This window comes from Hyalella azteca, unplaced genomic scaffold (assembly GCF_000764305.2).
Source record: "Hyalella azteca isolate HAZT.00-mixed unplaced genomic scaffold, Hazt_2.0.2 contig14662, whole genome shotgun sequence".
NCBI lineage: Eukaryota > Metazoa > Arthropoda > Malacostraca > Amphipoda > Hyalellidae > Hyalella > Hyalella azteca.
The window spans coordinates 737,341-762,531 of record NW_025944539.1 but is presented as its reverse complement, the minus strand read 5'-3'; the positions used below and the strand labels follow the sequence as shown (position 1 = coordinate 762,531).

The window sequence follows — 25,191 nt, the reverse complement described above, 5'->3', positions numbered from 1 at the left end:
TAAGCGTGCTGCAATACCGCTTCTAGTTGAAAATGAAAATTAATGTGTTTTAATTAACGATAACTTAGATTCAACTCCATTTTTTGCCGTTGGTCTGGAATTTAGTTGATAAATATGGATATGATGAGATATTCCTCACCATAATCGTAGTCCATATTATGGCATTTCAAAATAATGATCTCCTTTTCCAATTTGATTTCTAACTGCATTGAAAATATCGTTATATCGTGACCACATTTTGCATGAATTTACGGTGCAAGTCTTGTAATTCATTACGCCTGCGGCGTACTTCACTGCAACACAAAATTGCAAGATAAATATCGTACTCAAAATTTATATTCACTATAACTTTTATCTGAATTATTCTCACTTTTTGTTACGAAGTCCTGGGCTTATTTTTCTGTAAAATATATAGGTTCTTAACGAACCATACTTTTAAAAAATTCGATGCCTAAATTTCGTTAATTAGTATCGATACTGCTTGGTTTATTACGCTCTTTTGATGGTTGTGCCATTAATTAGTGCCTGGTTTTGCTCTATGCTTGGACAGTGTTTAATTCATATGCGTAATTCCTCTCTTGTGAGAAACAATTCTTGTACAGGAAACAACCTCTAAAGAATTTTTACGTGTAATTTTTCAATATCCAATGAAACGAATCTTCCAAATATCGTCTATTCGCTGCTGTGCTACTGCGATCACAACACCTCAACAACTCGGTCGTGCGCAAGCGCTGTTTGCCAAGATATGCGTAACCAGAATATTTTCTTACTATTCCCAGCGAGGAAATGATGCTGTGCTTATTACTGTGAACCCCTAAGCAACGCTTTTAAGAATTCATAAATATTTTCAGATCAGTGTGCTGTCTTGTTTACTTCACATTCTTTCGCTTTCTGCGTAATTCATTTCTTCGGTATAACAATTTTCACAAAAGAAAAAACGTACAAGAAATATCCCTGAATTCCCTTCGCCCAAAGCATTTCCACAGAATTTTCCAAGAACGAGAGACAATTTTCGTCTCCGGTGCACCCAATATCTCCCCGGAAGATGCGGTAAGCAGTTCCGTCGAGCACCCAAGACGGAAAGCAATCCTAAGGACGAACTTGCTCGTATTCCCGACCCGAAAGGTGCGCGCAGAAAACACACTCTGGCATCGATTACATGGCATATCACTTACGTCCATCCATCACATCCGGCCGCGCAGGCCTAATGGAGAGCATCACAATAGACGAGACGTTCTCGACACCAAATCCTCCTCACAATAGATATTAGAGCGCTGTCGATATGGTGAGACATTTTCTTCCCTTCATGCGTAGCAGTTCTGGACTTAATTTCGTCTGGATGCTTCGCATGTTCTTATTCATAGATGGTGTGCACCGATTTGAAAAAAGTACCATGAACGGAAAATAAACTAGAAATTATGATGAAGCATAACAATGAATTAACGAATTTTAATTTGAATTAAAAAATATGATCTTTGACGGTAAAAATATCTGTACAATCTCATGACTTTAATACGAATGTTTTTAAACTGTAAAAAATTACGGCGTTCCACAAGTAGTGGGCATGCTCTTCGCCAAAATTTTCTAGTTCCTTGACTTAAGAGAATTTTTTTTCGAGCATTGTCTCCCGAATCTTTGAAGTAATAAATTTATTCCTGCTCCGATCGACAGCCATAACAAATCGCGAGTAATTTTTTTGAGTTTATTCATTATTCAAAACAATTTGTGATTTTTATGTCTTTCGGCAATAGCGCTAGCTTTTGTTTGGACGCGAAATTTCTCGCTCGCTGCTCTTCTGCTCAAAGCCCGCCTCTAGTCGACTGCTTCTCAATGCACTTATATCTAGATTTCGGAAAAACAGGATTCGCTGCTGTCTCACGAGACTATTTCTGATGCTTATTGAGAAAACAATGAGACCACCTTACATTAATTTCTAGAAGTTGTCTCTGGAGGCTCAGGCCGGGCATCATCTTCTCATGAATCACTGGTTTCGATGAACCCCTCTCGATTTTACAGTTCTTCTGAATCTGACTGATGACTGAATCTGACTAATGGCTCTAAATCTAACATGACTCTGAATCTGACTAATGACTCTAAATCTGACTGATACTCTGAATTTTACTAATGACTCCGAATCTGACTGATGACTCCGAATCTGACTGATGACTCCGAATCTGACTGATGACTCCGAATCTGACTGATGACTCTGAATCTGACTAATGGCTGAATATAAATGAAAAGACACGCGCAGCCTTACAAAACTTTGTCAATGTCATTTTGGCGTCCAAAACTGAATCATCGGTTAATTACAGTACATTGATGTCAACCTTCCGTTGATTACAGTGACTTTGAGTGACGGATTCCTAAATCTTGTCTTCCTGATCTCCTTCCTCCCTAGACCCAAGAATCTCGAGACCCTGTCTCTTGAGACCCTGTCTCTTGAGACCCTGTCTCTTGAGACCCTGTCTCTTGATACCCTGTCTCTTGATACCCTGTCTCTTGAGACCATGACTCATGAGACCCTGTCTCTTGAGACTCTGTCTCATGAGACCCTGTCTCTTGAGGCCCTGTCTCTTCAGACCCTGTCTCTTCAGACCCTGTCTCTTGAGACCCAGTCTCTTGAGACCCTGTCTCTTGAAACCCTGTCTCTTGAGACCCTGTCTCTTGAGACCCTGTCTCTTGAGACCCTGTCTCTTGAGACCCTGTCTCTTGATACCCTGTCTTTTGAGACCCTGTCTCTTGAGACCCTGTCTCTTCAGACCCTGTCTCTTCAGACCCTGTCTCTTGAGACCCTGTCTCTTGAGGCCCTGTCTCTTGAGACCCTGTCTCTTAAGACCGTGTTTGCTGGGCTACTTTCTTGTAATTACTGGCTTTTTAGGTCCCTCTTACTCTAGAAAGTTGTTTTTGGTGTAGCTCGAAACAATGGTTCTAAAAGATTTTCGCCACGTGAGACAGAAACTCTGCAATACTGACTCCTCTTTTGAGGATTAGAAGACCGGCCTTGAAACATGGGGAAGCAATCCTGACTGAAGGCTGGGCGGATTACCTCGAACTAATGAAGTGCAGGTCGCTGCTTCTGCTCGCGCTAATTGCGGCTAATGGCCTTAGCCGCTGGTGCTACTCCAGCAGATGCTGGCTATATAAACGTGGCTTATTTCTGCTATTGGTGTGTATGTTGTTTGTGGTGTGTATGTTGTTTGTGGTGTGTATGTTGTTTGGGGTGTGTATGTGGTTTGGGGTGTGTATGTTGTTTGGGGTGTGTATGTTGTTTGGGGTGTGTATGTTATTTGGGGTGTGTATGTTGTACAGTTAACTTCTCGGAAAATGTTTAGCCTCTATTTCAACTAGCGTCAGCATTGTGAAAAGCAAACTAACTTTCCTTCCAAGGTAGTTTTCATTGCCCTGGCATTAGTTTTTATTCAATTTGTAAATTCGTTATCGTAGTTGACGCTGAAAGCAATATCAGGGCTTTTTTACATTCAATCTATAATATGTTTGCTATGTTTTCATACATTTGCAAGAAAATAGGTTTACATATCATATTTAAATATTTAATTTGTGATGTTATCTTATATATTTTATATCTCATAAGGCTTTCGCCTTATAAACTTGCGCACTTTACTACCTTGTGCCCGTTGTGTTTGTTCAATTCAAATAATACATGAACGCCTTGAAAACTTACTGAAAATTATTTCCCATAGCAGCATTACCATGTTATCTTCTTAATCACATTTGATCTGCTACTTGTCTAATTTTTTTCACATGATATACTTTTTGCTATACTTATTCATTGAAATTTTCACATTTTTTAAGTAATTTGAATTAATGCTTTGTAATTCCTCAGTTTTTCTATAGATCACTTTTTCTGAACAAGATTTATCCCCAAGAATATCCCCCATGAAAGTAATGTAACAATTTCAATTCCATCATCTTTAGTATACATATAAATAAAATATGTAGAAACTTTCTGCTCTTTTTGTAGAATTAATCAAGCAAATTGCTGTACCCGCACCCGTAGGCGTACTTTAATCCACTGTTTTAATACAGCAAATTTTATCGCAAAAGTCGAAGCTCGTTTTACAAAGTTGACAGTTTCGCTGTAATATTTGTAGTACTTGCAATTGCGTCACTTTTTGCTGGATCTGATAGCGCTGTTTTGTATTGTATTGTTTTGTATTGTTGAGTGAAATAATAAATGAACAAATAAATATTGAGTGAATTATTTGTTTTAAATGTCATCTCATAGTTTTACATTAAACCAATTCAACTATATAGGTCATCAACGAGTAGCAGTTCAACGAACATCGTGTTGAAGTTGATAAAATTTAATTTTCTTTCACCATTCACGCCTTCCCCTGAACCATTTTTGATCCTTGTACTAGTGCGGTGAAACTTGCATTCACTTATGCCAAAGTTTTATTCTTTATTTTTAACTGATTTGGTCAAATAATTCCCTGCATGAACGCGATTCCTCGACATCCTGGTGTTATTACTTAAGTTCATCCCCGCTCCCTCCGCCAATGCCGCTTGTCTTTCACTTATAAATTGCACTGTCGTATAAATGAAGCACTTAAAATTCATTTGATTCTAATATTGATTGTAAAATATTTTGCGTGAAACCACTTTATTTATGAAATTCATCTCTTCCACCACAGTTTACAGAAGAGGAAAGTAAATAAAATTCTTTGAGTGAAGTCCGTAGATTATTTTCAATAATTTTTTTCGGTGACTTGATTCTGCATATAGCATTATTTCCACAATAATTTTCATGCATTGCAAGCCTGCCTGGGTTGTTATTAATTTTTTATTCCTATTTCAGACTAACATGATTGTTTTTTAAGCAAATCAGGCCTTAAATTTTGCATTGTACGCTTGCATAATATGACTCTAAGCTAAGATTTTCACTGATCTTTATTGCGACATTTACAACTCCGACTTCATTTCAGAGCAGATCCTGGGGGTTTGCAATCATACCGATGCGATATCTTGTCGAGCTACAATAATGAAACGGGACTTACCTAACCCGGTCTTACCTGACCCGATCTTACCTGATCGGACTTTGTCTGATCGGATCTTACCTGACAGTGGGTTTGTATTACATTTTTCCTGCTACAAAAAACCCTTTCAACAACTCTGCTCACCCCGATCCTCTGCTTGTAGGCCATTACTCCTTTCCAGCTCAGCCCATTCCCGCTCATGCCGTGGCAGTATCTCATGCGCGTGCATAAAACGCTGGCAAAATAATGGTCCGTATTGCCCATGTAATCACCGCGCCATTGCTCATAAAGCCAACAGCTCTCGTGAAGTGCGGGCACTTGTTTAGATTTGCGTTTGTGAGCGCCTTAACCTGATAGAAATAGCGCGCTCTCATTCATATGGGAAACTGCTCTGTCCAACCAAGTTTTTCTTTCTACTTAATTGATTGCTCGACTTAACAACTATCCGAATTGTTTTTATTTTTTCTATTTAAGACTGAACAGACTGTTATTAATTTTATATTCCTGTTTTAGACTAACCAGATTGTTTTAAAAAATTTTACCTCAATCACATTGTTGAGGCCACTGTTAGTTTTATCATAATGCTCGAGCAATTATGTTCTGATTATTGGCTCTAAAAAATTCATTGCAGTATTTCAATTGCCGAATATTGTAATTTTATTGCAACAGCGATGTTTGATATTTGAACATGTTATTGGTTACCTAATGATATAAATATGTGCTTCGAGACTACTTCATTTAGTTTATATTGAGATATCAGTGATTAAGAACTCGATATAATTCGTTCAAAATTCCAAAAAAATCTCCGTTTGCAAAAAAATTGTCAGCATCCAAAACTTACATATTCATCGTCTCAATTACCCTGATTTAGGACGTAACCATCGTGCTTAAATTGGATTCGAGGCTTCAGTTTTTGAAACCTGAAACTCCAAAATAAAAGCTTTCAATATTTATTAACATAAGTCTGAAACCACCAATTATTTTTGTCAATTTGAATGGCTTTTAAGATTGAATTATTGTGAAAATAAAAAATAGAGATAAAACGACAGTTCCAGGAACTGTTCTCATCATGGAATAAAACACTTTGATCTGTCACTAATTAAGCCCTCTATGAAACGATTGACTGGAATTATCAGTTCTTTGCGGAAGAATTTAGTGACTTTTTTCAACCTGCGTTGATTAACGGAACAATCAATCAGATCAATGAAATAAGTTGCAATTTTTAGGACCGTCTCTCGTTTTGAGGATTTTTTTAGTTCGCTTCTGCATTTAGATTACCCGGATCATGCGTGAATGAACTGATAATAATCTAAATTCTCTACATTTTATTGCAGTGTTTCAATCGCGCTCTAAAAATGCCGAGGTCTTTTTAGCGCATTTTCTCATTTATGGAAAAAATGCACTATTGTGCTCGCCATGTCCGTCTGTCTGTCTGTCTGTCCGTCCGTCTGTCCGTTCGTCTGTCCGTGACCTCAAGTTTTCGTCGACGAGAAAATGCGCTCTCTGTCACTCACTGCAGTGAGTACTGAGTTATATTTTTTCTGTGATTCAGATGAGTGGTATTCCTCTTCATAAACAATCCGGCTTCCGTACATTTTTTAAGTTGAATCTGAGGAAATTTTTGTACTTGAAAATAATATTTGATGCAAATTTGAACTGCTCTCGCTATTGATAACAGTTCTTATCATTTAATTCCGCTAGTATTTTTATTGTTTTTAATAGTTTTTATATTATCTTGTACAATGCTATTGTTTATTTAGGTTTGGTTTATGCTGTATATCCGTAAATATTTCCTCATAACCTTCCAATATTAAGTGTTCAATTCAACCAATTGATGAGAAAATTATCGTCATTGCCGTGTCTTTGATTATTTTAATTTGAACTTTTACTTCATGTAGTTTTTAAATTACCATTTTCGTTGTATTCCTCTTTACTATTCATTTGCTTGTTCCTGTAAAGCGTTTAATTTTCAAAATTATATTTCTTTTCAAATTTTCCTTTTGAACTTGAATAACTATTGGCTTTTTCTTGGGCAGCTTATAAATGAAAGCAAAATAAACGGTCGCTTCCTTATGAAAAGATTTACTGGTTAAGCGACGCCGATTTCTGTGTCAAAATTATATCCAAACTATGGTTGACCGACGAACGGCCAACAGTCCCCGTCGATGAGGCCCCTCTTATTTTTTAATGGGTGATTAGCCGCTTGCATTGGAGATTTGGAGTCTAATTACCAGAAGATCTCTGCACGAATCTCCAGCCTCAAGGAACTTAGTGTTCCTAATTACTCTGCAGTCCACTGAGATTATTCCCGTGCTATGAGAATTTCTTGTAATTAAATTACTTTGTCTACTTTTACAGTGCATTGAATTGCATCATTTGAATAGAGTTTTATATATAAACGCTCGTTGATTTATTTTTTTCGATTTTTTAGGATGACAGAGCGTTAATTAATGTAGTTGCACACATTTGATCTACTTAACAAGAAGCGTATTGTATCATTCATGAATTGTGGCCGTCAGTAATGGTGATGAATGAATTCTATTATATTTGAAAATGTTTTGTCTGTATTACATGATAGCGTATAATACGTCTGAAAATAGGCGATTACAAATAGTTTCAAAAGTAATTAATGACTTTGGTAAATAATTTTGCTGAGACTTGTGCGTGTCTAGAGGTTTCTTCTTCGTCACATAATGATTCTTATTGTTGTTATCTCTATTCAGCATTAATAATAAACAAATTTTCTGCTGAGATTTAGCTTGGCGCTCAAATGGAAGTGCGATTCCGTGTAGGAGACTGTACTTACTTGCCCATGTCAACGGAATTTAATTTCTTATTAATTACAGACGGGTGGACTACTGAGGACCTGGTGTTTAAATGGAAGAAGGATGACCCGGTACAGGTGACCGTACTTACTTGCCTATGTTAACTTAATCTAATTTCTTATTAATTACAGACGGGTGGACAACTGAGGACCTGGTGTTTAAATGGAAGAAGGATGACCCGGTACAGGTGACTGTACTCCACTTGCCCAGGTTTACCTTGGAAGCTCACAAGCCTGGCAGCTGCGACAGTAAAACTAACACAGGTGCGGTCTTATTACTGTTAAAGCGTTCTCAAGTTTTTCTCAAGATGTTGAATATTGTCTTATGAAAGTTTAATTTGTCGATGAACCATAATTCATTAACAAAGATATTACAGCTCAATTGGTATGTATTGCGCTCATAACTAGAGCTAGAATGTTCCTAATTACTTATCTGTTACTTAATAATGCAAATTGAAATGGTGAAATTTCAATTTAAAAGTTTCCCTTATTGCCGAATTGTGGAATATTTCACGTCCTTAATTCAGATGAGAATTGTTACAAGTGTTATGCAGCGTAATAATGGCGCTTATGCTACCCTCCAGACAAATTCTAGGGGAGAACTTTCTCATTCCACTTATTATTTAACGATACAACACTGAATGTCAACGATATGTTGACATTTAGTTGTCATGATTATGAAATACGTGTTTCCTTTCACCTTTCGTTTTTATGTTTCGAATTTTTCGCTTGAAATTTACTTCACGTTTCATATCAACTGTAAAATTTCCTGACCATTGCACGAACGTGTGGGTGTACCGTCCCTCCATCGTTATATTTCTGACGAATCTTGACCTTGTTCATTCCTTCTCTCCCTTGTCCCTGGAATTTTTTTATAGAATTTTTGTGTCGTGAAATTTACGCGACCGAAATGAAAAAAGTTATTATATTTTTCGAAAGATATATCTTGACCTTGTTCATTCCTTGTCTCTCTTATCCCTGGAATTTTTTATAGCATTTTAGTGTCTTGAAATTTACGCAACCAAAATGAAAAAATTCTTAGATTTTTCGAAATGTATATATATTCGAATAATAGTTTATCTTAGCTATTTCTTCGCCAAGCTGAAAAAGTTCTGCGTGAGTTAGATTTTGAAAAATTGATAGCAACAAACGCAATTAAGCGTATCGCGGTTAGGTCGTTATCTCGCCGTTAATCACGTAATCACCTCGCCATGACCTCCGCCATGACAGGACTTGCTGTTGGCAGGTCATTAATCTGGGTCCCGAGTTGTGCCCTTAGCAAACTTGGTATTAAGCAGGCCTCCTCAGCACTGCTGCTGTGGTCCTCAGCACTGCTGCTGTGCTCCTCAGCACTGCTGCTGTGCTCTTCAGCATTGCTGCTGCGCTCCTCAGCACTGCTGCTGTGCTCCTCAGCACTGCTGCTGTGCTCCTCAGCACTGCTGCACCTCTTATCTCCGTTGCGCTCCAGCAGTCATTTAGCAATGTTATGCGACGTAGCGATTCTGCGTCTTCGCATCACATGAATATTCTGCGTCTTCGCATCACATGAATATTCAGCGTCTTCGCATCACATGAATATTCTGCGTCTTCGCAACACATGAAAATTCTGCGTCTTCGCAACACACAATTAACATGCATCGATCGTCGATATCGCTGCAGCAGTTTATTTTTCAGAATAAAACGTATTCGGAAAATGAAATCAAAGCTTCTTCGGAGAATTGTGCAAGACAACAGCAGTTGCGAGACATTCAATTTTAGAAATCCAACTGCGTCTTGAGCGTTCACTAGCTATTGTAGTCATATCGTTTTCTGCAAAATTTATCATAAAACCTGGAACATAAAACCAACATCAAAACGGTAACGACTGACGCAACCGAAAATTTATAAATAAACTAAAATAACGTAAATTCCACACAATTTTGGTCGTTTCAGATTAAAATAGGATCTACGGAAGCATTCTGTCCCTCCAAATATTAATTCGATGGCAATCAATTATCCAATCGTTCGTTTAACTCTGCTTGGAAACAATTAAATGCTTCATGTAGTTGCCCTTGAATAAATTAACTCAGCAGTCTGCGGAAACAATTTTCATGCAACCCTTAACAACTTTTTTAATGCATAGGTTTTGTTTAGTGTCCCCATTGTAGTATTGAGTTGAACAAGTAAAAGCCCAAATTAGCTCTTATTTAACGCATTCAATATAGAGTTGAAAATGATGAAAGGATATTTTCTCGTTCAAATATAAACAACCTAAAAATCTTGTTATTAAATGCATATTAATTACTAATTCGTTATTGTTTACTTAGTTAACTGAAGACGTTATTACATTACCATTGTAGGGTATAAGCGTCAGGTTCTCAGTTGGCCAAAAAACTCACTTTATTTCGGGAGAATAAAGTCTCACTTATTCTTGTTTTATTCTTAATTATTATTATATTATTATTATTATTATTATTATTATATTAAGACTTAATACATCATCACTTGGATGATGTATTAACAACGCATGGGACCTCAGTCAAAATCCTGACAAAAAATAACCTAAAACAAAATTAATGAAAGATAATATTATTCAGATTACTAAAATAAATACAGACTAATACATACCGAACAATATGTACAAGACATCACTAAAATGTACTTATGTGCACTGAATAAATTACACAACGGAAAGAGCACTGATAAAATATGAAAAATAATACTACTCAAACCTACACATCCATCAAACATACACATCAAAAAGCCATCTCCGGATTTTTCCGGTATAATATCCTAAATACTAAATAAGGAGATACATAACAGATTAATGACGACCACTGTACAATGACTTTCGAGAAGCAGGCTGAGAAGCGAATTTTGAACTTGCAAATAAATTAATTTTATGAGTTCGAAATCAAAGTTATGAAATAGAATTCTCTTATTGAATTGTGATATTCCTATATTTGCTAATATGAGCAGTCTCAAAAACCCGTTCTTATTTCATGTCTATGCTCTGTTGCATGCAGCGTAATAAGGAAAACAATTCCAATGCTAAAATAACAGACGATATTTACATTTCTTTGTAAACCGTGGTGCTCTATTTCTGGGGTACGTTCTTCCCTTTGTAGAGCCAATAACATGAAATCTTTTGTCGCGCTCCAGCAAGGTCCTTAACGAGGCAACATTTACGTAAAAATACTTCATTTTTACTCTCTCGTTTGATGCAAAACCTCGATCAACATGAATTTTTTCATATATTGTTACTGAAATATTTCCAAAACATCTTTAAAAGGATCCCCGTCAAAATAAAATTTGCTGAGGAAAAATTGTATCTCAGTTTTAAATTATCTGAAACATTGAGCAATGGCTTTACGAACTTGTTCCACTTTACCCTACCAGTTTCGAACTTACATCAGATGATATACCTTTATTATCGTAATAAACTTGTTTTGTATGGAGTGTTCAATGGAAAAGTGTTTTGGTGTCATGCTGCTTTGATCCTGAATAGGTTGCAATTATACGAGAACGAGGCAGCAGTTGTTGTGAACCGATATTTTTACCTAATTAAATTTAGAAGCTTGTTTGTTGCAGTGCAGTATTGGCTTGAGGAGATATATATTAATGCAGCTTCATAAGATCTTGTTCGTAAAGAGATATTTTTTGCTATTCATATTTCAAATTTTAATATTAAATCTTCGGAATGTGTTTGAACTGGTGACCATTGCTTAGGGTGCTTCAATTTCACTGTTTTCGTGTATATTATTTTTTGTTTGAATTTTTTAATTCGTCTGTGGTTATTAGGAGTGACAGATTTTTATTTTTTCTCATATTCTGTCGTTTCAGTGTTTGAATATCAACTAATTTCCTGCCAATTGTTCCCCCTGAAACTCCGGATGCGTTCGCTTGGTTTGTTTCTCAGGGGAGTTGTGAGTTCTGTGGGAATTCTAACTGGAAAGCATAGGCCTCCTGATCGTACCATTGAGAAGCTCTCAGCCTACACAGGAAAACATTCAGTTTTATTCCCACTACGCTACACGGCAACTCATTCTTTTCTAATTCAACTTAAACTCTTTAACTTGAAGTAGTAACTAAAGTGCACCTGTAACGAATCATGATACTCGTCTTTATCCTTCAAGTTCTTTTTTAAAAATTAAGTTGTTCATTCGTTTTTTAGTTTCAGTCACTTCGTTATTTTCATTGACGTCTTCCTAAAAAGTTTGCATTTAGAGGTGTTCGTTTTGTTATCTCTGTTCCAAAGTTTATATGTTGTTAAAAAAGTCTGTCACCTTTACATCATTTATAAAATAAATCCATTTCAAAATCTTCGGTTACCTGACAGCAGCCAATGCTACTTCACCGTTAATTTTAATGTGGGTAAAGCCACTTTCTTCCAGAAATCCTGTAGTGCCTCGCGTTTCCTTGTCTCGGGCGGAATTCTTTAGCAACAAAGCCAGCGTCCAGTCTTTTTTTAATAGTGCCTCTTGACCCAAAGACTGCCTTCAAATATTGCGCCCCTTCGCCCGAAGATATCCTTTAAATATTGTGTTGTTAGAAAGAATTAGAAATATTTTGTACCCACAATATTCAAATATTGTGGTGCCCTTGGATTCAAAAACGGCCTTCAAATATTACGATGTCCTCTGCATCTAAAATGTCTCTCAAATGTTGTGCTCTTGGACGCAATGTATAGATGGATTTCAAATATTATGCCCATTGGAAATCCAAAAATGGGCTTCAATTATCAATATCCCTTCTATGACTTCCACGATACAGTGGCCTCTTCTTGGACTGTTGTACTGGAACTGCTGGAACGTTCCCTAGACACACTGATCATTCGTTCCATTTCTATTTTGAAGTTTTATTCTGATAAAAACCTAAACTTGATCCCGTGAAAGCAATTGAGGGGTGGATTTTAGTTGTAAAAATCTAGTAAAGAAATGTAGACATTGTGAAATGGTATTTTTTACTTTCACTTTTATTCTCCCTGCAATCTATGGTGATCGATCCATGATGGAGAATTCTGCTCCTTCATTTTTGCGCGACATTCTTTTCAGCAGATTGTCGCCTCAGTCTCCGTGCCGTCCTTCTCTGCCTTCGTTCTCTCCCGGTAGTAATTGCACCTCTTAAAAGTTCAGGAATTTTTTCGAAATTATGAAGATAAGCCTGCAAGAAGCTAAACATGTACAAGTATCCCAGCGGTTTCCTCATAAGACAACACTGGTTGTTCGGGAAAGGCTGCAAGAAATCTTGTTCAGTGGTAGCGACAGCTCCGTGGGTGGGGCTTGCGTTCCAGAAATTGATGAGAAATAAATTGGTTGGTTATCGTGTATTGGATCCGCGTAACGAAAATACCCATAAGAAAACGCGCCAGCAAGAAAGCAGGTTTTTTCGTTTTTTGTCTTCCCCGAAATTGTCAATAATGTAACCTTGTCAATGGCTATTTGTCGCGTACGCATTTCGGCGAGTATTTTCAGCATACTTGATGCATCTAAAACTCTAACCTAGCCTATGCTACCATGAATCTCCATAACAAATTCAGTTGCATTTTCTGTCGCTTGAGTCCCTGCAAGTCGCGATTCTTCAATACTATATTATTAAAAAATGAGAATGTATAAAAATTTTACTGACATTTGTTATGTCCGCTATATGGTCGAAGACACATGTCCGCAACGAACTAAAGTTTATATTTAGTTTGGTATTTAGTATTGTATTCAATGTGGATGTTTCCAAATTTTATTGACATTCATTATGTCCGCTATATGGTCGGTGACACATGTCCGCAACGAACTAAAGTTTGTATTTCGTTTTGGTATTTAGTATTGTATTCACTCTTTTTTAGCGCATTTTCTCATTTACGGAAAAAATGCACTATTGTGCTCGCCATGTCCGTCTGTCTGTCAGTTCGTCCGTGACCTCAAGTTTTCGTCGACGAGAAAATGCGCTCTCTGTCACTCACTGCGAGTACTGAGTTATATTTTTTTACTTTATTCAATCACCGAAATGGACCAGTGCATTGAGCAAGTCTCAAATATTGGCCATTTCTTATACGATTCAGCCAGTCTATTTCGCAGAAGTATTTCTGGCATCTGCGATGTTCTCCTTTAGTTGCTCAATCCGCATGTGGCGAAAGCTCCCTCAGCGCTCGTTACGATAAACGGTCTCTAAATAAAATATTCAAATAAGCCCACGAAGAGGCACAAGTTGCGATCTGCTCAGCCGCTTCCTCTGGGACCAAACTTCAGTGGCCTGGACACAACTTTGTTACTAATTGGGTTTAATGCTAGCCTCTGTTTTGTGCTCCTGAATACCGATAGTTTTTTTTCTCGCGACTTTTATCTTATTTACATTCATTTACTTCGGCTAAGTGAGGTAAATTATTCTAATTTATTATTTATTTTAAATTTAAATACTTGTTTTTTGACTTCTTGTATCATTTTTCATATTCCACGTGGTCCGAATAAACTAAGAATTTGAGCATGAATATTAATACTTGTAATGTTCGAATGTTCATGCCTATATATCATACCTGATAAAAAGGATATTCAAATTTGGTGCATATTTTTTATTAGCAATAGACAATATTTGTTTTAACCTTCTAAAAATAAATAATCAGCAAATACAAGTGAATAGCCTAAATTTCATTTGCTTTGAATATAATCTTACTAATTAATAATATATTAATCTTTTATATTGGTTTAAATTTATGTTCGCAGTTTTTTAACTGTCGGCGCTACGAAATAAATATCTCCAGTTCCGACGGAATTTTTTTTAATTAAGCCTCTTGCATGGATCCTCTGATTATTTTCTCAGAGTTTAACCAACACATTTTGCTTTTAGTAGAAAAAACAGAATTTTCTGTTAAATTTCACTGAGAATTGGCGGCTAATGCCCTGATACTGAAGGTGAAGAAGCCACTTGCATTATCTGGAATGTTCTCGAGTTTGGTTCTATGGAAATGACCTTTGTTCCCACGTGTTCGTTCTTCTCGACTCGCGTGCCTTGGAATGCTAATTGCCATGGAAGTCTTCCATGATGATCTTTTTGCCCGTGTAATTATAATGCAGCTCCATTATAGGCGGACCGTTTGTCGCAAGAACGCCGAACTTTTACAGGAGAATGCGATCGTCTTCTCGAGAGTTGGCTCCTTAAGTAGAGTTTGCTGTCGGTGATTCTTGCGCCATTGCGGATGTTGAGGCATTCTTCCTTTGCATTTCTGCATCAAGGGGACCTGTAATACTGACTTTCATTAGCGTATTTTATTTAAAGCTTCTTTCTAATTTCTTTCTGCTAGAAGCTATACGCATTGAAAACTGGTTCAATTGAGTATCTTTTTGTGAGACTTGTTTTATTATTGGTTTCTCAATGGATAATTGATATGTATAGAGTAGTCCTGTGATTCGGTGGCTTTTCAACTCGAACAGCAGTTCGTGAAACCAAACTTCAAATAGCGCTTACCTGAAAGATATTTTTAAGTATCTCAATAACGAGAAATCGCGTGGAGTATTTTAAATAATTACATTTTTTCGAATTTGGATGCACAATTTTTATTTTTGCTACCAAAGGCTGTCTGATTTTTGTTTCACTGAATAAACAATGGATTGCCACTGCCAATCTGCGCTTGTTTAGCAATCTACGTATCTAAGTATACTTTTTAAGCTTAATTGGCATCCATGCAATTAGATTTTCGTCCAACAAATGGTCTTCTTTCATCCCACAGTGGGAGAATTTTGAAGCTTACCATCTGCTTATGATAAATAAATGTCTTACATTCCCAAGACTTTTATGTCACCTATTAAATTCTCTGTCATGCTACACGTTCCTTTTGACAGAAAAAACTGAAGTTTATAAACCAAGCATGACCTCGGTGTTGACTGGGAGCGTTTGTAAGCGCCTAAACACGACTCATATCTCGCCTCCATTGCTCAATATCGCGACCTGATGGTCTGGTATCTAGTCTACGAAGTGTACATCAACCGCCGCCTTTATGAGACGGCATTGTCGTACGCACGAGTCTTTGACCTTCTTACAGTCCTGGCGTTTGCCGATATTGTTCCGAAATGAACGATACTGCGACCTTATGTCGAGCAGATGAACGACAGAAACTCCTTGGTCGGGCACAAGTTTTTATTGCTTCTGATGGTCAGATTTGGCTGGGTCTTTCCGAGCGACATTGCTTTGTTTCGTCGAACAGAACAGAAGTCGTCGTAAATCAGTGAGATGATTAGTTGGCTGCTTCTTCTGACGGTATTTGGCCTCCGAGGTACAAATCATGTGGATTATTGTTGATACTAATTGTTATTTATAGTAATATAATGCATCAATTAATGTATCCAGAATCTAGACAAAGTTATAATAGAGAATTGTAAAAGTGATGAACATTCCGCAGATCCATTTTCTTCGATGATATCGCATTTTCTCAAACCGAACGCAATTATTGACTTCAATTCGATACATTTGTATGTCATACACGTTTGATTATTTTTCATTTAGGTTTTGCACTAAAATGTTACCTGCAGTATTTTATTTCATTCCATTTATTGCTGTGCTTGTTGGTCACTGAACTCAATCCCTCGTCAGGCTCATACTCTTGCTTGCGCGTCGACCTGATCTTCAAGCGGGAGTTCTCGTACTACCTCATCCAGTACTACATCCCGTGCTGCATGCTGGTCATGGTGTCCTGGGTCAGCTTCTGGCTCGACCAACACGCTGTCCCTGCCAGGGTGTCGCTCGGGGTCACCACCCTGCTCACCATGAGCACTCAGAACGCAGGCATCAACCAATCCCTGCCACCCGTCTCGTATACCAAGGTAACCCAGTTTTTAGTTAACCCTTGCTGCCCGTAATTTTCTGAGGTAACCCTGTTTTTAGCTAACCCTTGCTGTCCGTTTTTTCTGAGGTAACACAATTTTTAGCTTACCCTGACCGCCCGTATCGTATTCTGAGGTAACTCTATTTTTAGCTTAATCTTACCGCCCGTATCGTATTCTGAGGTAACCCTGTTTTTAGCTTACCCTTTCCGCCCGTATCGTATTCCGAGGTAACCATATTTTAGTTTTTAGCTAACCTTTGCCGCCTGTATCAAGATGCATAGCATCTCATATAACAAGGTATACAGAGTTTTAGTTTTAACCTCGAGCAATCTGATTAGTTTTCGAGCGAATTTTTTTAGCGGAACGCCTACCACTTATCGTTTTAAGACCATCAAACGGTCGGTGTCGGGTTTCCAAAATAACCAGGTGAGAAATGCAAAGTTTTTCCGCTGTCGTCTTTTACCGAAGGGAGAATTTCCGCTGCACATAGCACCTAGTAAAATGAACATGTGCACCCCGACGGCGGTATTGAATTAAGCCGCCACCATCATACCTGTTGAACTCTCCTAGCATTTTAGAGATAATTCTTTTTTTTAATTTTATTGATTTTTATGAAACTTTCCGGCGCTACAGAGGTATTTACATATAAAAGCAATAACGATTGTTTCAATATTGCTAATGCCATTCTCCGCAAATAACAGCTAATCCAAAATTGTTTTAATTGGGAATATATTACATCACTGCAGGCTCGTTTTATCGTATTAATTTTTTTTGACTCGCAGCCCGGCTTAAATAAGTCGTTATCATTCGTATTTTTAGTTAATTTGAACGAACTCGTTTTTCGAACAAGCCTTTTATTAAAATCATTTACGGTCTCGATATTTCGTTGAGTTCAAGACTTTAACATTCATTTAAAAAATGATGATGCCCAACAGCAGTTACACATTATTTATTAATTCGTTCTTTTCTCACTAATTTATTACGAGAAACTTTCTCCGACAGAACATAACATCGCATGCAGTTATCATACCTAAAAACTTCGCTCCAGGTTGTTCTTCATTTTAAGGAAACGGCTTCATATTTAAAAGAGAGCGTTTTACTGCCCCGGTCGGTGTCGGGAACAATTTTGTTTGAAATTTTACTCTTCATTTTGGCTGTAAATATTATGTGTGCCAGTCTTGCCTGGATAATGTTTCAGCTGTGCATCTGGCGCCCGAAATGTCGAAATTCTTGCTAAAAATTTTGAACCGTAATTGGGGTTCTCTTTCCTGCTCAAAAATTTACAAACAACAATTAAAATATTTAGTAACTTGGGTGTTGATGATTCAATATTTTCGCATCTAGGCCTTGTGGTGGTGCCTATGTCTGTACTGAGCTAATTGTTTTAAATTAATAAGTAAGATGCATACAATGCGGGTGATGACTACCGCGTTTTTAGCGCATTTTCTCATTTATGGAAAAAATGCACTATTGTGCTCGCCATGTCCGTCTGTCTGTATGTCCGTCTGTCCGTCCGTCTGTCCGTGACCTCAAGTTTTCGTCGACGAGAAAATGCGCTCTCTGTCACTCACTGCAGTGAGTACTGAGTCATATTTTTTTAGTAATTTTGCTGTTACAATTTTGTTATCAGCCGTAGCGTTGCAAATTTGTGTGACGACTTCTGCGTTTGATTACTCTCATTTATTATTAAAAATAGCCACCGGCGATAATCTAAAGATTAACTCTTTGCTTCCTGACCTTCTATTCGTAATTGTCTCTTAATTAAATTATCTGTATTTTTTCGTGCTGTGCAAGAACGTTTCGCAATTTTTTCGTAAAATAATCAAAATTTCATGAAAACCTACATTCCACACGAGTGCCCGAACTCGAATCATGGCTGATATATGATGTCAAAGTTTCTATCTGTGCTCTATATATCAGGAGCAGTCGCTGGTGTGGCTCCGATATCCTCAATATCCGTCTAATTTCCTCGATGTTCCGCTCACCAATGCGATGTACGGATCACTTACAAGTCAGTTTCAGCTCGCAACGTGTTCTATATTCGCAGCTCTGGAGTCATACTTTTAAAACGTGCCTATAAGTGCTTGTAACGTCTTAAGTATACGTTGTGTCCTAAGTATATGCAGTGCCTAAGTACACGTAGCGGCCTGCGTACACATAGCGTCCTAGGTACACGTAGCTATCTAAGTCGCGATACGCGTGGTGGTCGATTTCTTATCTGTTATTGTGAATTTCCCTTGAAAAGCCGTTAGTGATTTCCTGACGGAATAATGAACTCTTAACTATTATTTAAAGTACAGCCCCTGTAGGTTTCTAAATTGTTTACAAACCAAAATCTCGAAATCCTCGACCATTTTTGTCTGGGGAACTTTATTCAGTCGTTGCTCAACGTGAACTTTATTTTGTCTTTGCTCGACAAACTGGATCCTTTTGCTCGAGATATCGGCTGGTATTCGATTTGCTGTGCTAAAGTCGGTACGCGGGAGAAAACTTTCTGAGAAGTTTACCTTTCCTGCTAGCCATACTTTTTTGCTTTTTAACCTGACAACCGTCCATACAACTCCAATCTGACAAATAAAAATAATAATAAATTTCGTCTTTGCCTGTGTGTATACATTTTGGCTGTATGTATAATATATTTTTGCTTTCGTGTTGGACAACCTCATTCTGATAAGGGAATCTCTTGTGATAAAACGCATTTTTCAATTTTTCATATATATGTCTATAAAAATGAGGGGAAATGTAATTTTTTCAAATGTTTTTAAAGTCTAATAATAGTTTTGTCATAGGCTGCAAAACGCTCGTTTCTGATTTCAAGTTTTTGAGGGCTATAAGCTATATTTGTTACACGCATGACGTCATCGGAATAACTTTAAATTGTTTTGCAGGAAATAGTTTCCTTTGCAGCAAAGTTCATGGTACGATTGGCAAGGACCTAAGAAACAATTTTTCCTGAACCTCACAATTAAATAATTTTATAAAGTTGACGTTTTATAAATGTTGCTGCTGCAATCTCGAATGACGAAATGGAAAATTTTATTTCTGTTAAAATCTTCCTTCATATCGTTCCTGGATTTTTCCGCTTGGGTGTTCAAAATGATAAAATTTCGGTATTATTGCTGTTCTACTCAAATCTGCACCTTTTTCATACCTCTCGAGTTCTAGTTTTGAACATCCGCTCTCTCCTGTATCATGTATAGTCATGAGAGCGTTTCATTCAGAGACCGTTGTAAATGTTCAATAATTCATAATATTTTACTGTTTATTCAATCTTTACTGTTTATAGTTTACTAATAGTTTGCTGTTTATCATGTTGACTTCAGGCTATCGATGTGTGGACGGGAGCTTGTCTAACATTTGTGTTCGGAGCTCTGCTGGAGTTCGCTCTTGTCAACTACGCATCTCGGTCGGACTTCCAGAGAGACCAACAACTGATGCGGCAACGCTGGGAAACGGACTCGCAGCTCACTCTCTTTGACATGCAGATGCAGCAGCAGCAACTTCAGCAGGTGCGTGTGTTTGAGCTTTGCGCTACCAAACATGCGACAAACGCTAGCCTTTGCAGCCCTAATAAATGCTGCGCCTTCTTACTGTCTTTGACATGCAGATGCAGCAGCAGCAACTTCAGCAGGTGCGTGTGTTTGAGCTTTGCGATACCAAACATGCGACAAACGCTGGCCTTTGTAGCCCTAATAAATGCTGCGCCTTCTTACTGTCTTTGACATGCAGATGCAGCAGCAGCAACTTCAGCAGGTGCGTGTGTTTGAGCTTTGCGATACCAAACACGCGACAAACGCTGGCCTTTGCAGCCCTAATTTATGCTGCGCCATCTTATTTACAAATGGACCGTCCATCTTGGATACATTAATACGAGTGATATAACTTGCAAATCCCAGCACATGTTGATGCCGTATTGCTAGAATATTCACCTCGAATTTCAGATAACAAAAGGAACGTGATCTGAAGTCGCAGATAATTTCAGAAATGTGTCGTGCTGTAAAGTATCACAAGTGTAGTTATATTACCTACGCTAATTATGAAAATAGGCGCAAAATTTCATAATGGATCATTTCAATTTTTTCAATAATTGTTTTTCCAAATTTGTTTCGTTTGAGGTGATGTAGAAATAATGTTGATAATTAGATAGGCCTACAAGTTGGATTGATGCAATTTTTACCAACCTAACATGAGGTAATATTGTTTACTTATTGATTACCGTTCTTTTTTAACTATGAATGCCGTTGCAGTTTTAAAATGACATTTTTTAGCAGTGTTTTTAAGTTCCATCTCAGCGCTCAGTTTACCTTTGATGCGACTGATAAAATATGAACTGACACTAAAAAGTTGAACGCTTTACATTCATATAGATTAAATTTAATACTGCCGATTTTCTGGGCTATCAAATACAGCTTCCATGAACTTCAATATGAATTAAAACTACATCACTCTTCGGCTATGTTATATCTAAATTTGCATTTGAGTTGAAACATCGTTTTATTATTTTGATAGCTAAATTTAATTTTTCCTGCTCTGAAGTTATGCTATTTCAAAAATACAAATTAAATTAACCTAGAAAGGTTGAGGTTTTCCGCCGCTCGTTTTTTTAGGGTATCACGGAAAAAGCCAGCCTTTTATTTTGGCGGGGATGCTAGAAATTGTTTTAAAAGGACGCTTGATTAAGCGGATTCCGTTTTGTGGTACCTCGGTGACTCAGACCACAGGTGCGCAGGGAAAGCTTCCTAGCTTTTCTTTGTGCCCATGGAGGCCTGCGAGGACTAGAGAAACTTTAGCAACTGTTAACTGCTTAGTTGGGTTCTTATTGAAGCTGTTGCGTTAGACTTTAATTGGATGAAATTCTGTTCATGCTTAGTTTGGAATGCTTGATTTTTTTTTCAATTTTTAACTGATCGCGTGTAGTTTTTTCGAGCGTATGAAGTTTTTTCCAATGAAGTTTTGTTTATTTCAATGACAATTTATGCATATTTCATTTTAATTTATCGGTGATGATTTTTTTATTTTGACCTAGTTTACCATTCATCCCCTTATGATGAATCTTATTTAATTTTAACGCATTCATTTTTCTTTGAACTCTGTATTTTTGTATGATTGCGTTCAGGTACCAACAGGATTGCCATCATAAAAAGCTGCATAAATTTCAACGCGCGGTCGTGTGATGTACGTGAATAACATGTCATGTTCTTATTTATTTATTTATTTCGTGCAATTTAATTCAAATGTGACAAAGGAGAGGGGGAACCAAGGAGAGATAGCTCTGTTATCAAATTTATTTCGTATATTTAGTTGCGAGTGACCGCTTCTAAACAAAAACCACGTTATCTTTACAAAATACTCCTGTAAGCTGATCCCTAATGGAGGATTATCAGTAATCATCAGCCTTTCAGTCAAGTGGGCCTGCCGCTGGAAAGTCTTTGAACGTATATGGTCTTTAAGAGATGTATAATTCATATACGCTAATTTGAGGTAAAACAGTTAACCCAATACGTATTTCCAGCAACGGGCGCGTTACATGGCTGGCTGTACTGGCAACGGCGACGCGCGTTATGCCGCTGCCTTCCACACCGTAGCTGCGTACCCCCAAGCAATCCCACCATTCCCCGGCAACCCAGGCTTCTCCCCTGGGGACACGACCCTGTTCCCCACGCTGGTCCCCCCACTGATCAACGGCCCAGGGTCTACTCTTCCCCCTGACGCCATTTCCAGCAACGGAGGATCCCTAAACAGAGGATCTTTCTCCCGCCGATCACAACTAGACCCTGTAGCATTCCTCGCAGGAGGATGCGGGATGAGTGCTTGCATGGCTCGCTTTTGCAACAGGAGCAAAAGAATCGACGTCATAGCGAGGATAACTTTTCCTGTTGCCTTCACTGTCTTTAATATTGCCTACTGGACGTGTTATCTCAAAGAGGCGCAGTTATAATCTAATATAATTAGAAATGTGGCAAAGATTTTTAATTAGAAATCATGCTCGCGAAATAATGTCACTCCTCAGTCTCATTTCAGTTTGAGATAGAATGTTGTATTATTGAATAGAAAGAACCCTTCACTACTTTATCCCCTAATTGTTGGTAAGCGAAAGATGCTGCTGGTTTATTGTGCAATAAAGTCGTATTGCTGAAACGAACGTTCGTTATCAAATTATATGTCGTAGTGAAGAATTGTTACCGTACTGAAGTTTCGTTATAGTTTAATGGAGACTTGATTCATCGCAAAGATTTTTAACCCTATTCACGGAACTGCATCTCCCATGAGCCGTATTTTCCATATGATCCATGTGCTCGTTCGTTACTCGTGTTTGTTTTATTTCTTCGTAATGAACTTTGATGTGCCAAACAAAGCCTCCACGTATCCAACCTGATGACGAAATTCGTCTTGTTATAATATTTATCTCATGGTTGCTCACACATCATGAATTATCTAATGGTAGCTCATACATCGTACATTATCTTCTGGTTGCTCATGCATCATGAATTTGACTGATGGTATCTCATTCATCATGATGTATTTCCTGACTTTGAATTTATGTGCATAAGCACATAAATGCCCGTACTGATATTCGTATAATGACTTAGAATATACTGATAAATTAACTAAGAATGTAAAAGCTGGGAAGCTCAGGACGGAAAAGTATGTCCATAAGGCCGAGAAAAAATTTCTCCTATGATATAGTTTTGACTGAGCTTCTCCGACAAAATATCAAGGTTATGTCGAATTTTGTGCTGTTAATTGTCTGTTTAACGTCTTCTTAAGCTAAGTTTAAGTGCGTAAGGTTTTATCTGGTCTCTCTTTCTCTCATTATTTAAGGTATTTATAATATGGACGCGGGCACCAAATAATATTAGACTTGGTGTGATGTCAAAAATAAATGTATCAGTTAAAGCTTATAATTGGACATTAGTTATAAGTTGCACCTAATTAAAAAGAACTGGCTAGGATAACCGACTAACTTAACCGATATATCAACTTTTATTTTCATGCCTGTTAATTGTTTGATCCTCTCAGCTATTCAATAGAATTTATTTTTCCGTGTTCATACAAATATTGTATACGATATTTACTCGGTTATATGAGAACATAACCTTTTCAGATGTTGCTACAAATATTAGATATTTATTTTTAAAACTCTTTTCATCAGTTTTGTAAGACAATCCCGGGAATTAAGTAGATATAATTTTCCCCATTATCTTCGCAAGCATTTAGAAGTTTGTATATTACTTTTTATCTGCGCTGGTTGTTCGTTGAAGTACTTATGCCGATTGATCGCTTTATTCGCGCTACTTATTTAAAATTACTGAAATTTCATGATGAACCCTCATGTTTCAACTAAATTATTTTGTTTTGATGTTTATTGGTAGTCAATTAATGCACTATTAAGATATAATGTTGAGCGGAATGTTTTCGATGTTTTCAATATAAAAAAGCGCTAATGGTCGTGGATAAAAATCGCTGTAACGAGCCTGTGTCATCTCAACTTATATATTTTTTCTGTTTCTCTGTAGCGATACTTTGAGTAATGATAATCCCATTGAGACCAGAAAGCAATCAAATTAAGCATCTCCGCGATCATAATTTTATTTTAATTTCTGTAACATTCAACCATTTTCTGCAGTGCGTCGTTTTGAGTTTAGAATCGTTTTTGTGCTAATTTTCATGCAATTATTCCTAACTTTTAAGTTTTACGAGCTAAATGACGTCTGGATTTGACAATCTAGACTGAAGTTCGGGTTGCAAAAAAAACTGGCTTTGAAGTTAGGATCATAAACGATGCACTAGATTATCTTTTGCTGTTGCCTGTGACAGTTTCTTTGAAAAAGTATGTCGGTCAGTATATTTTCCATGTTTCGCTGAAGAAATAACATCTCATGTTTCGCTGAAGAAATAGCAACTCAAATGCGAGAGATTTTCTCATCTCCGCTGAGAAACGCAATCTTTTTTACCTCATTTTTTGTCACCATGATTCCCATTATTTCCAATTAATATTAATCTTCCTCTTGATTGAAGAAATTCAGTTTGAGATTTTTCTTCGCGGTTGAGCCTCTTTTCTTTCTGTTTGCGTTTTATAAATTAAAAGTTTTCTATGATTTACTTGAAAATCTAATTTTGTAAATAAAGAAGAACGACCTGTTATATTGGCTGTATTTGCGTTAATCTGAATGTATTAGAATATTTAAAATTGTAACATTTTAGAAGTTTATTTATAGACCAGGAACAGATAGAACGGTTATAATTCTTGCCGTCATTTGTACGTTCTTTCACGAACCACGAATGACATGAAAATAGAACAATTTATCAACAAATTCTGTCATTAGAATTACTGAGCCGAACCTTTGACATGTAAGAAGTATTGTATACTATTTAACTGTTAATAATCTTGGATGTATAAATTTCATACTGAAGCCCCAAACTTGAGAAGCTGTTGTCAGTCGTGTGGATCGTGCTTACTTATCTCATTGCATTTTCTAATTACCCGCTGTAAATTCTATAGTAGATCATCTTAGAATTGTCTGACAATAATCGAGCTTAAATCATTTGCTTGCGGATCAACTATGGGAATCGAGTTTGA

The 25,191-nt window shown here is 37.2% G+C and overlaps 1 protein-coding gene across 1 annotated transcript in view; it reads left to right on the top strand.

Annotated features, from left to right (window-relative positions):
• The window catches only part of LOC108667949 (glutamate-gated chloride channel), a 104,299-nt gene extending 80,947 nt beyond the window's left edge, over positions 1–23,352 (top strand). Inside the window, exons 7-10 of the mRNA XM_018155062.2 lie at positions 7,954–8,085; positions 16,378–16,607; positions 19,934–20,119; positions 22,123–23,352. Of these exons, the coding sequence (XP_018010551.2) occupies positions 7,954–8,085; positions 16,378–16,607; positions 19,934–20,119; positions 22,123–22,548 (974 nt within the window). The 3' untranslated portion in view covers positions 22,549–23,352. The remainder of the gene's footprint in view (positions 1–7,953; positions 8,086–16,377; positions 16,608–19,933; positions 20,120–22,122) is intronic.
• The last annotated feature ends 1,839 nt before the right edge of the window (positions 23,353–25,191 follow it).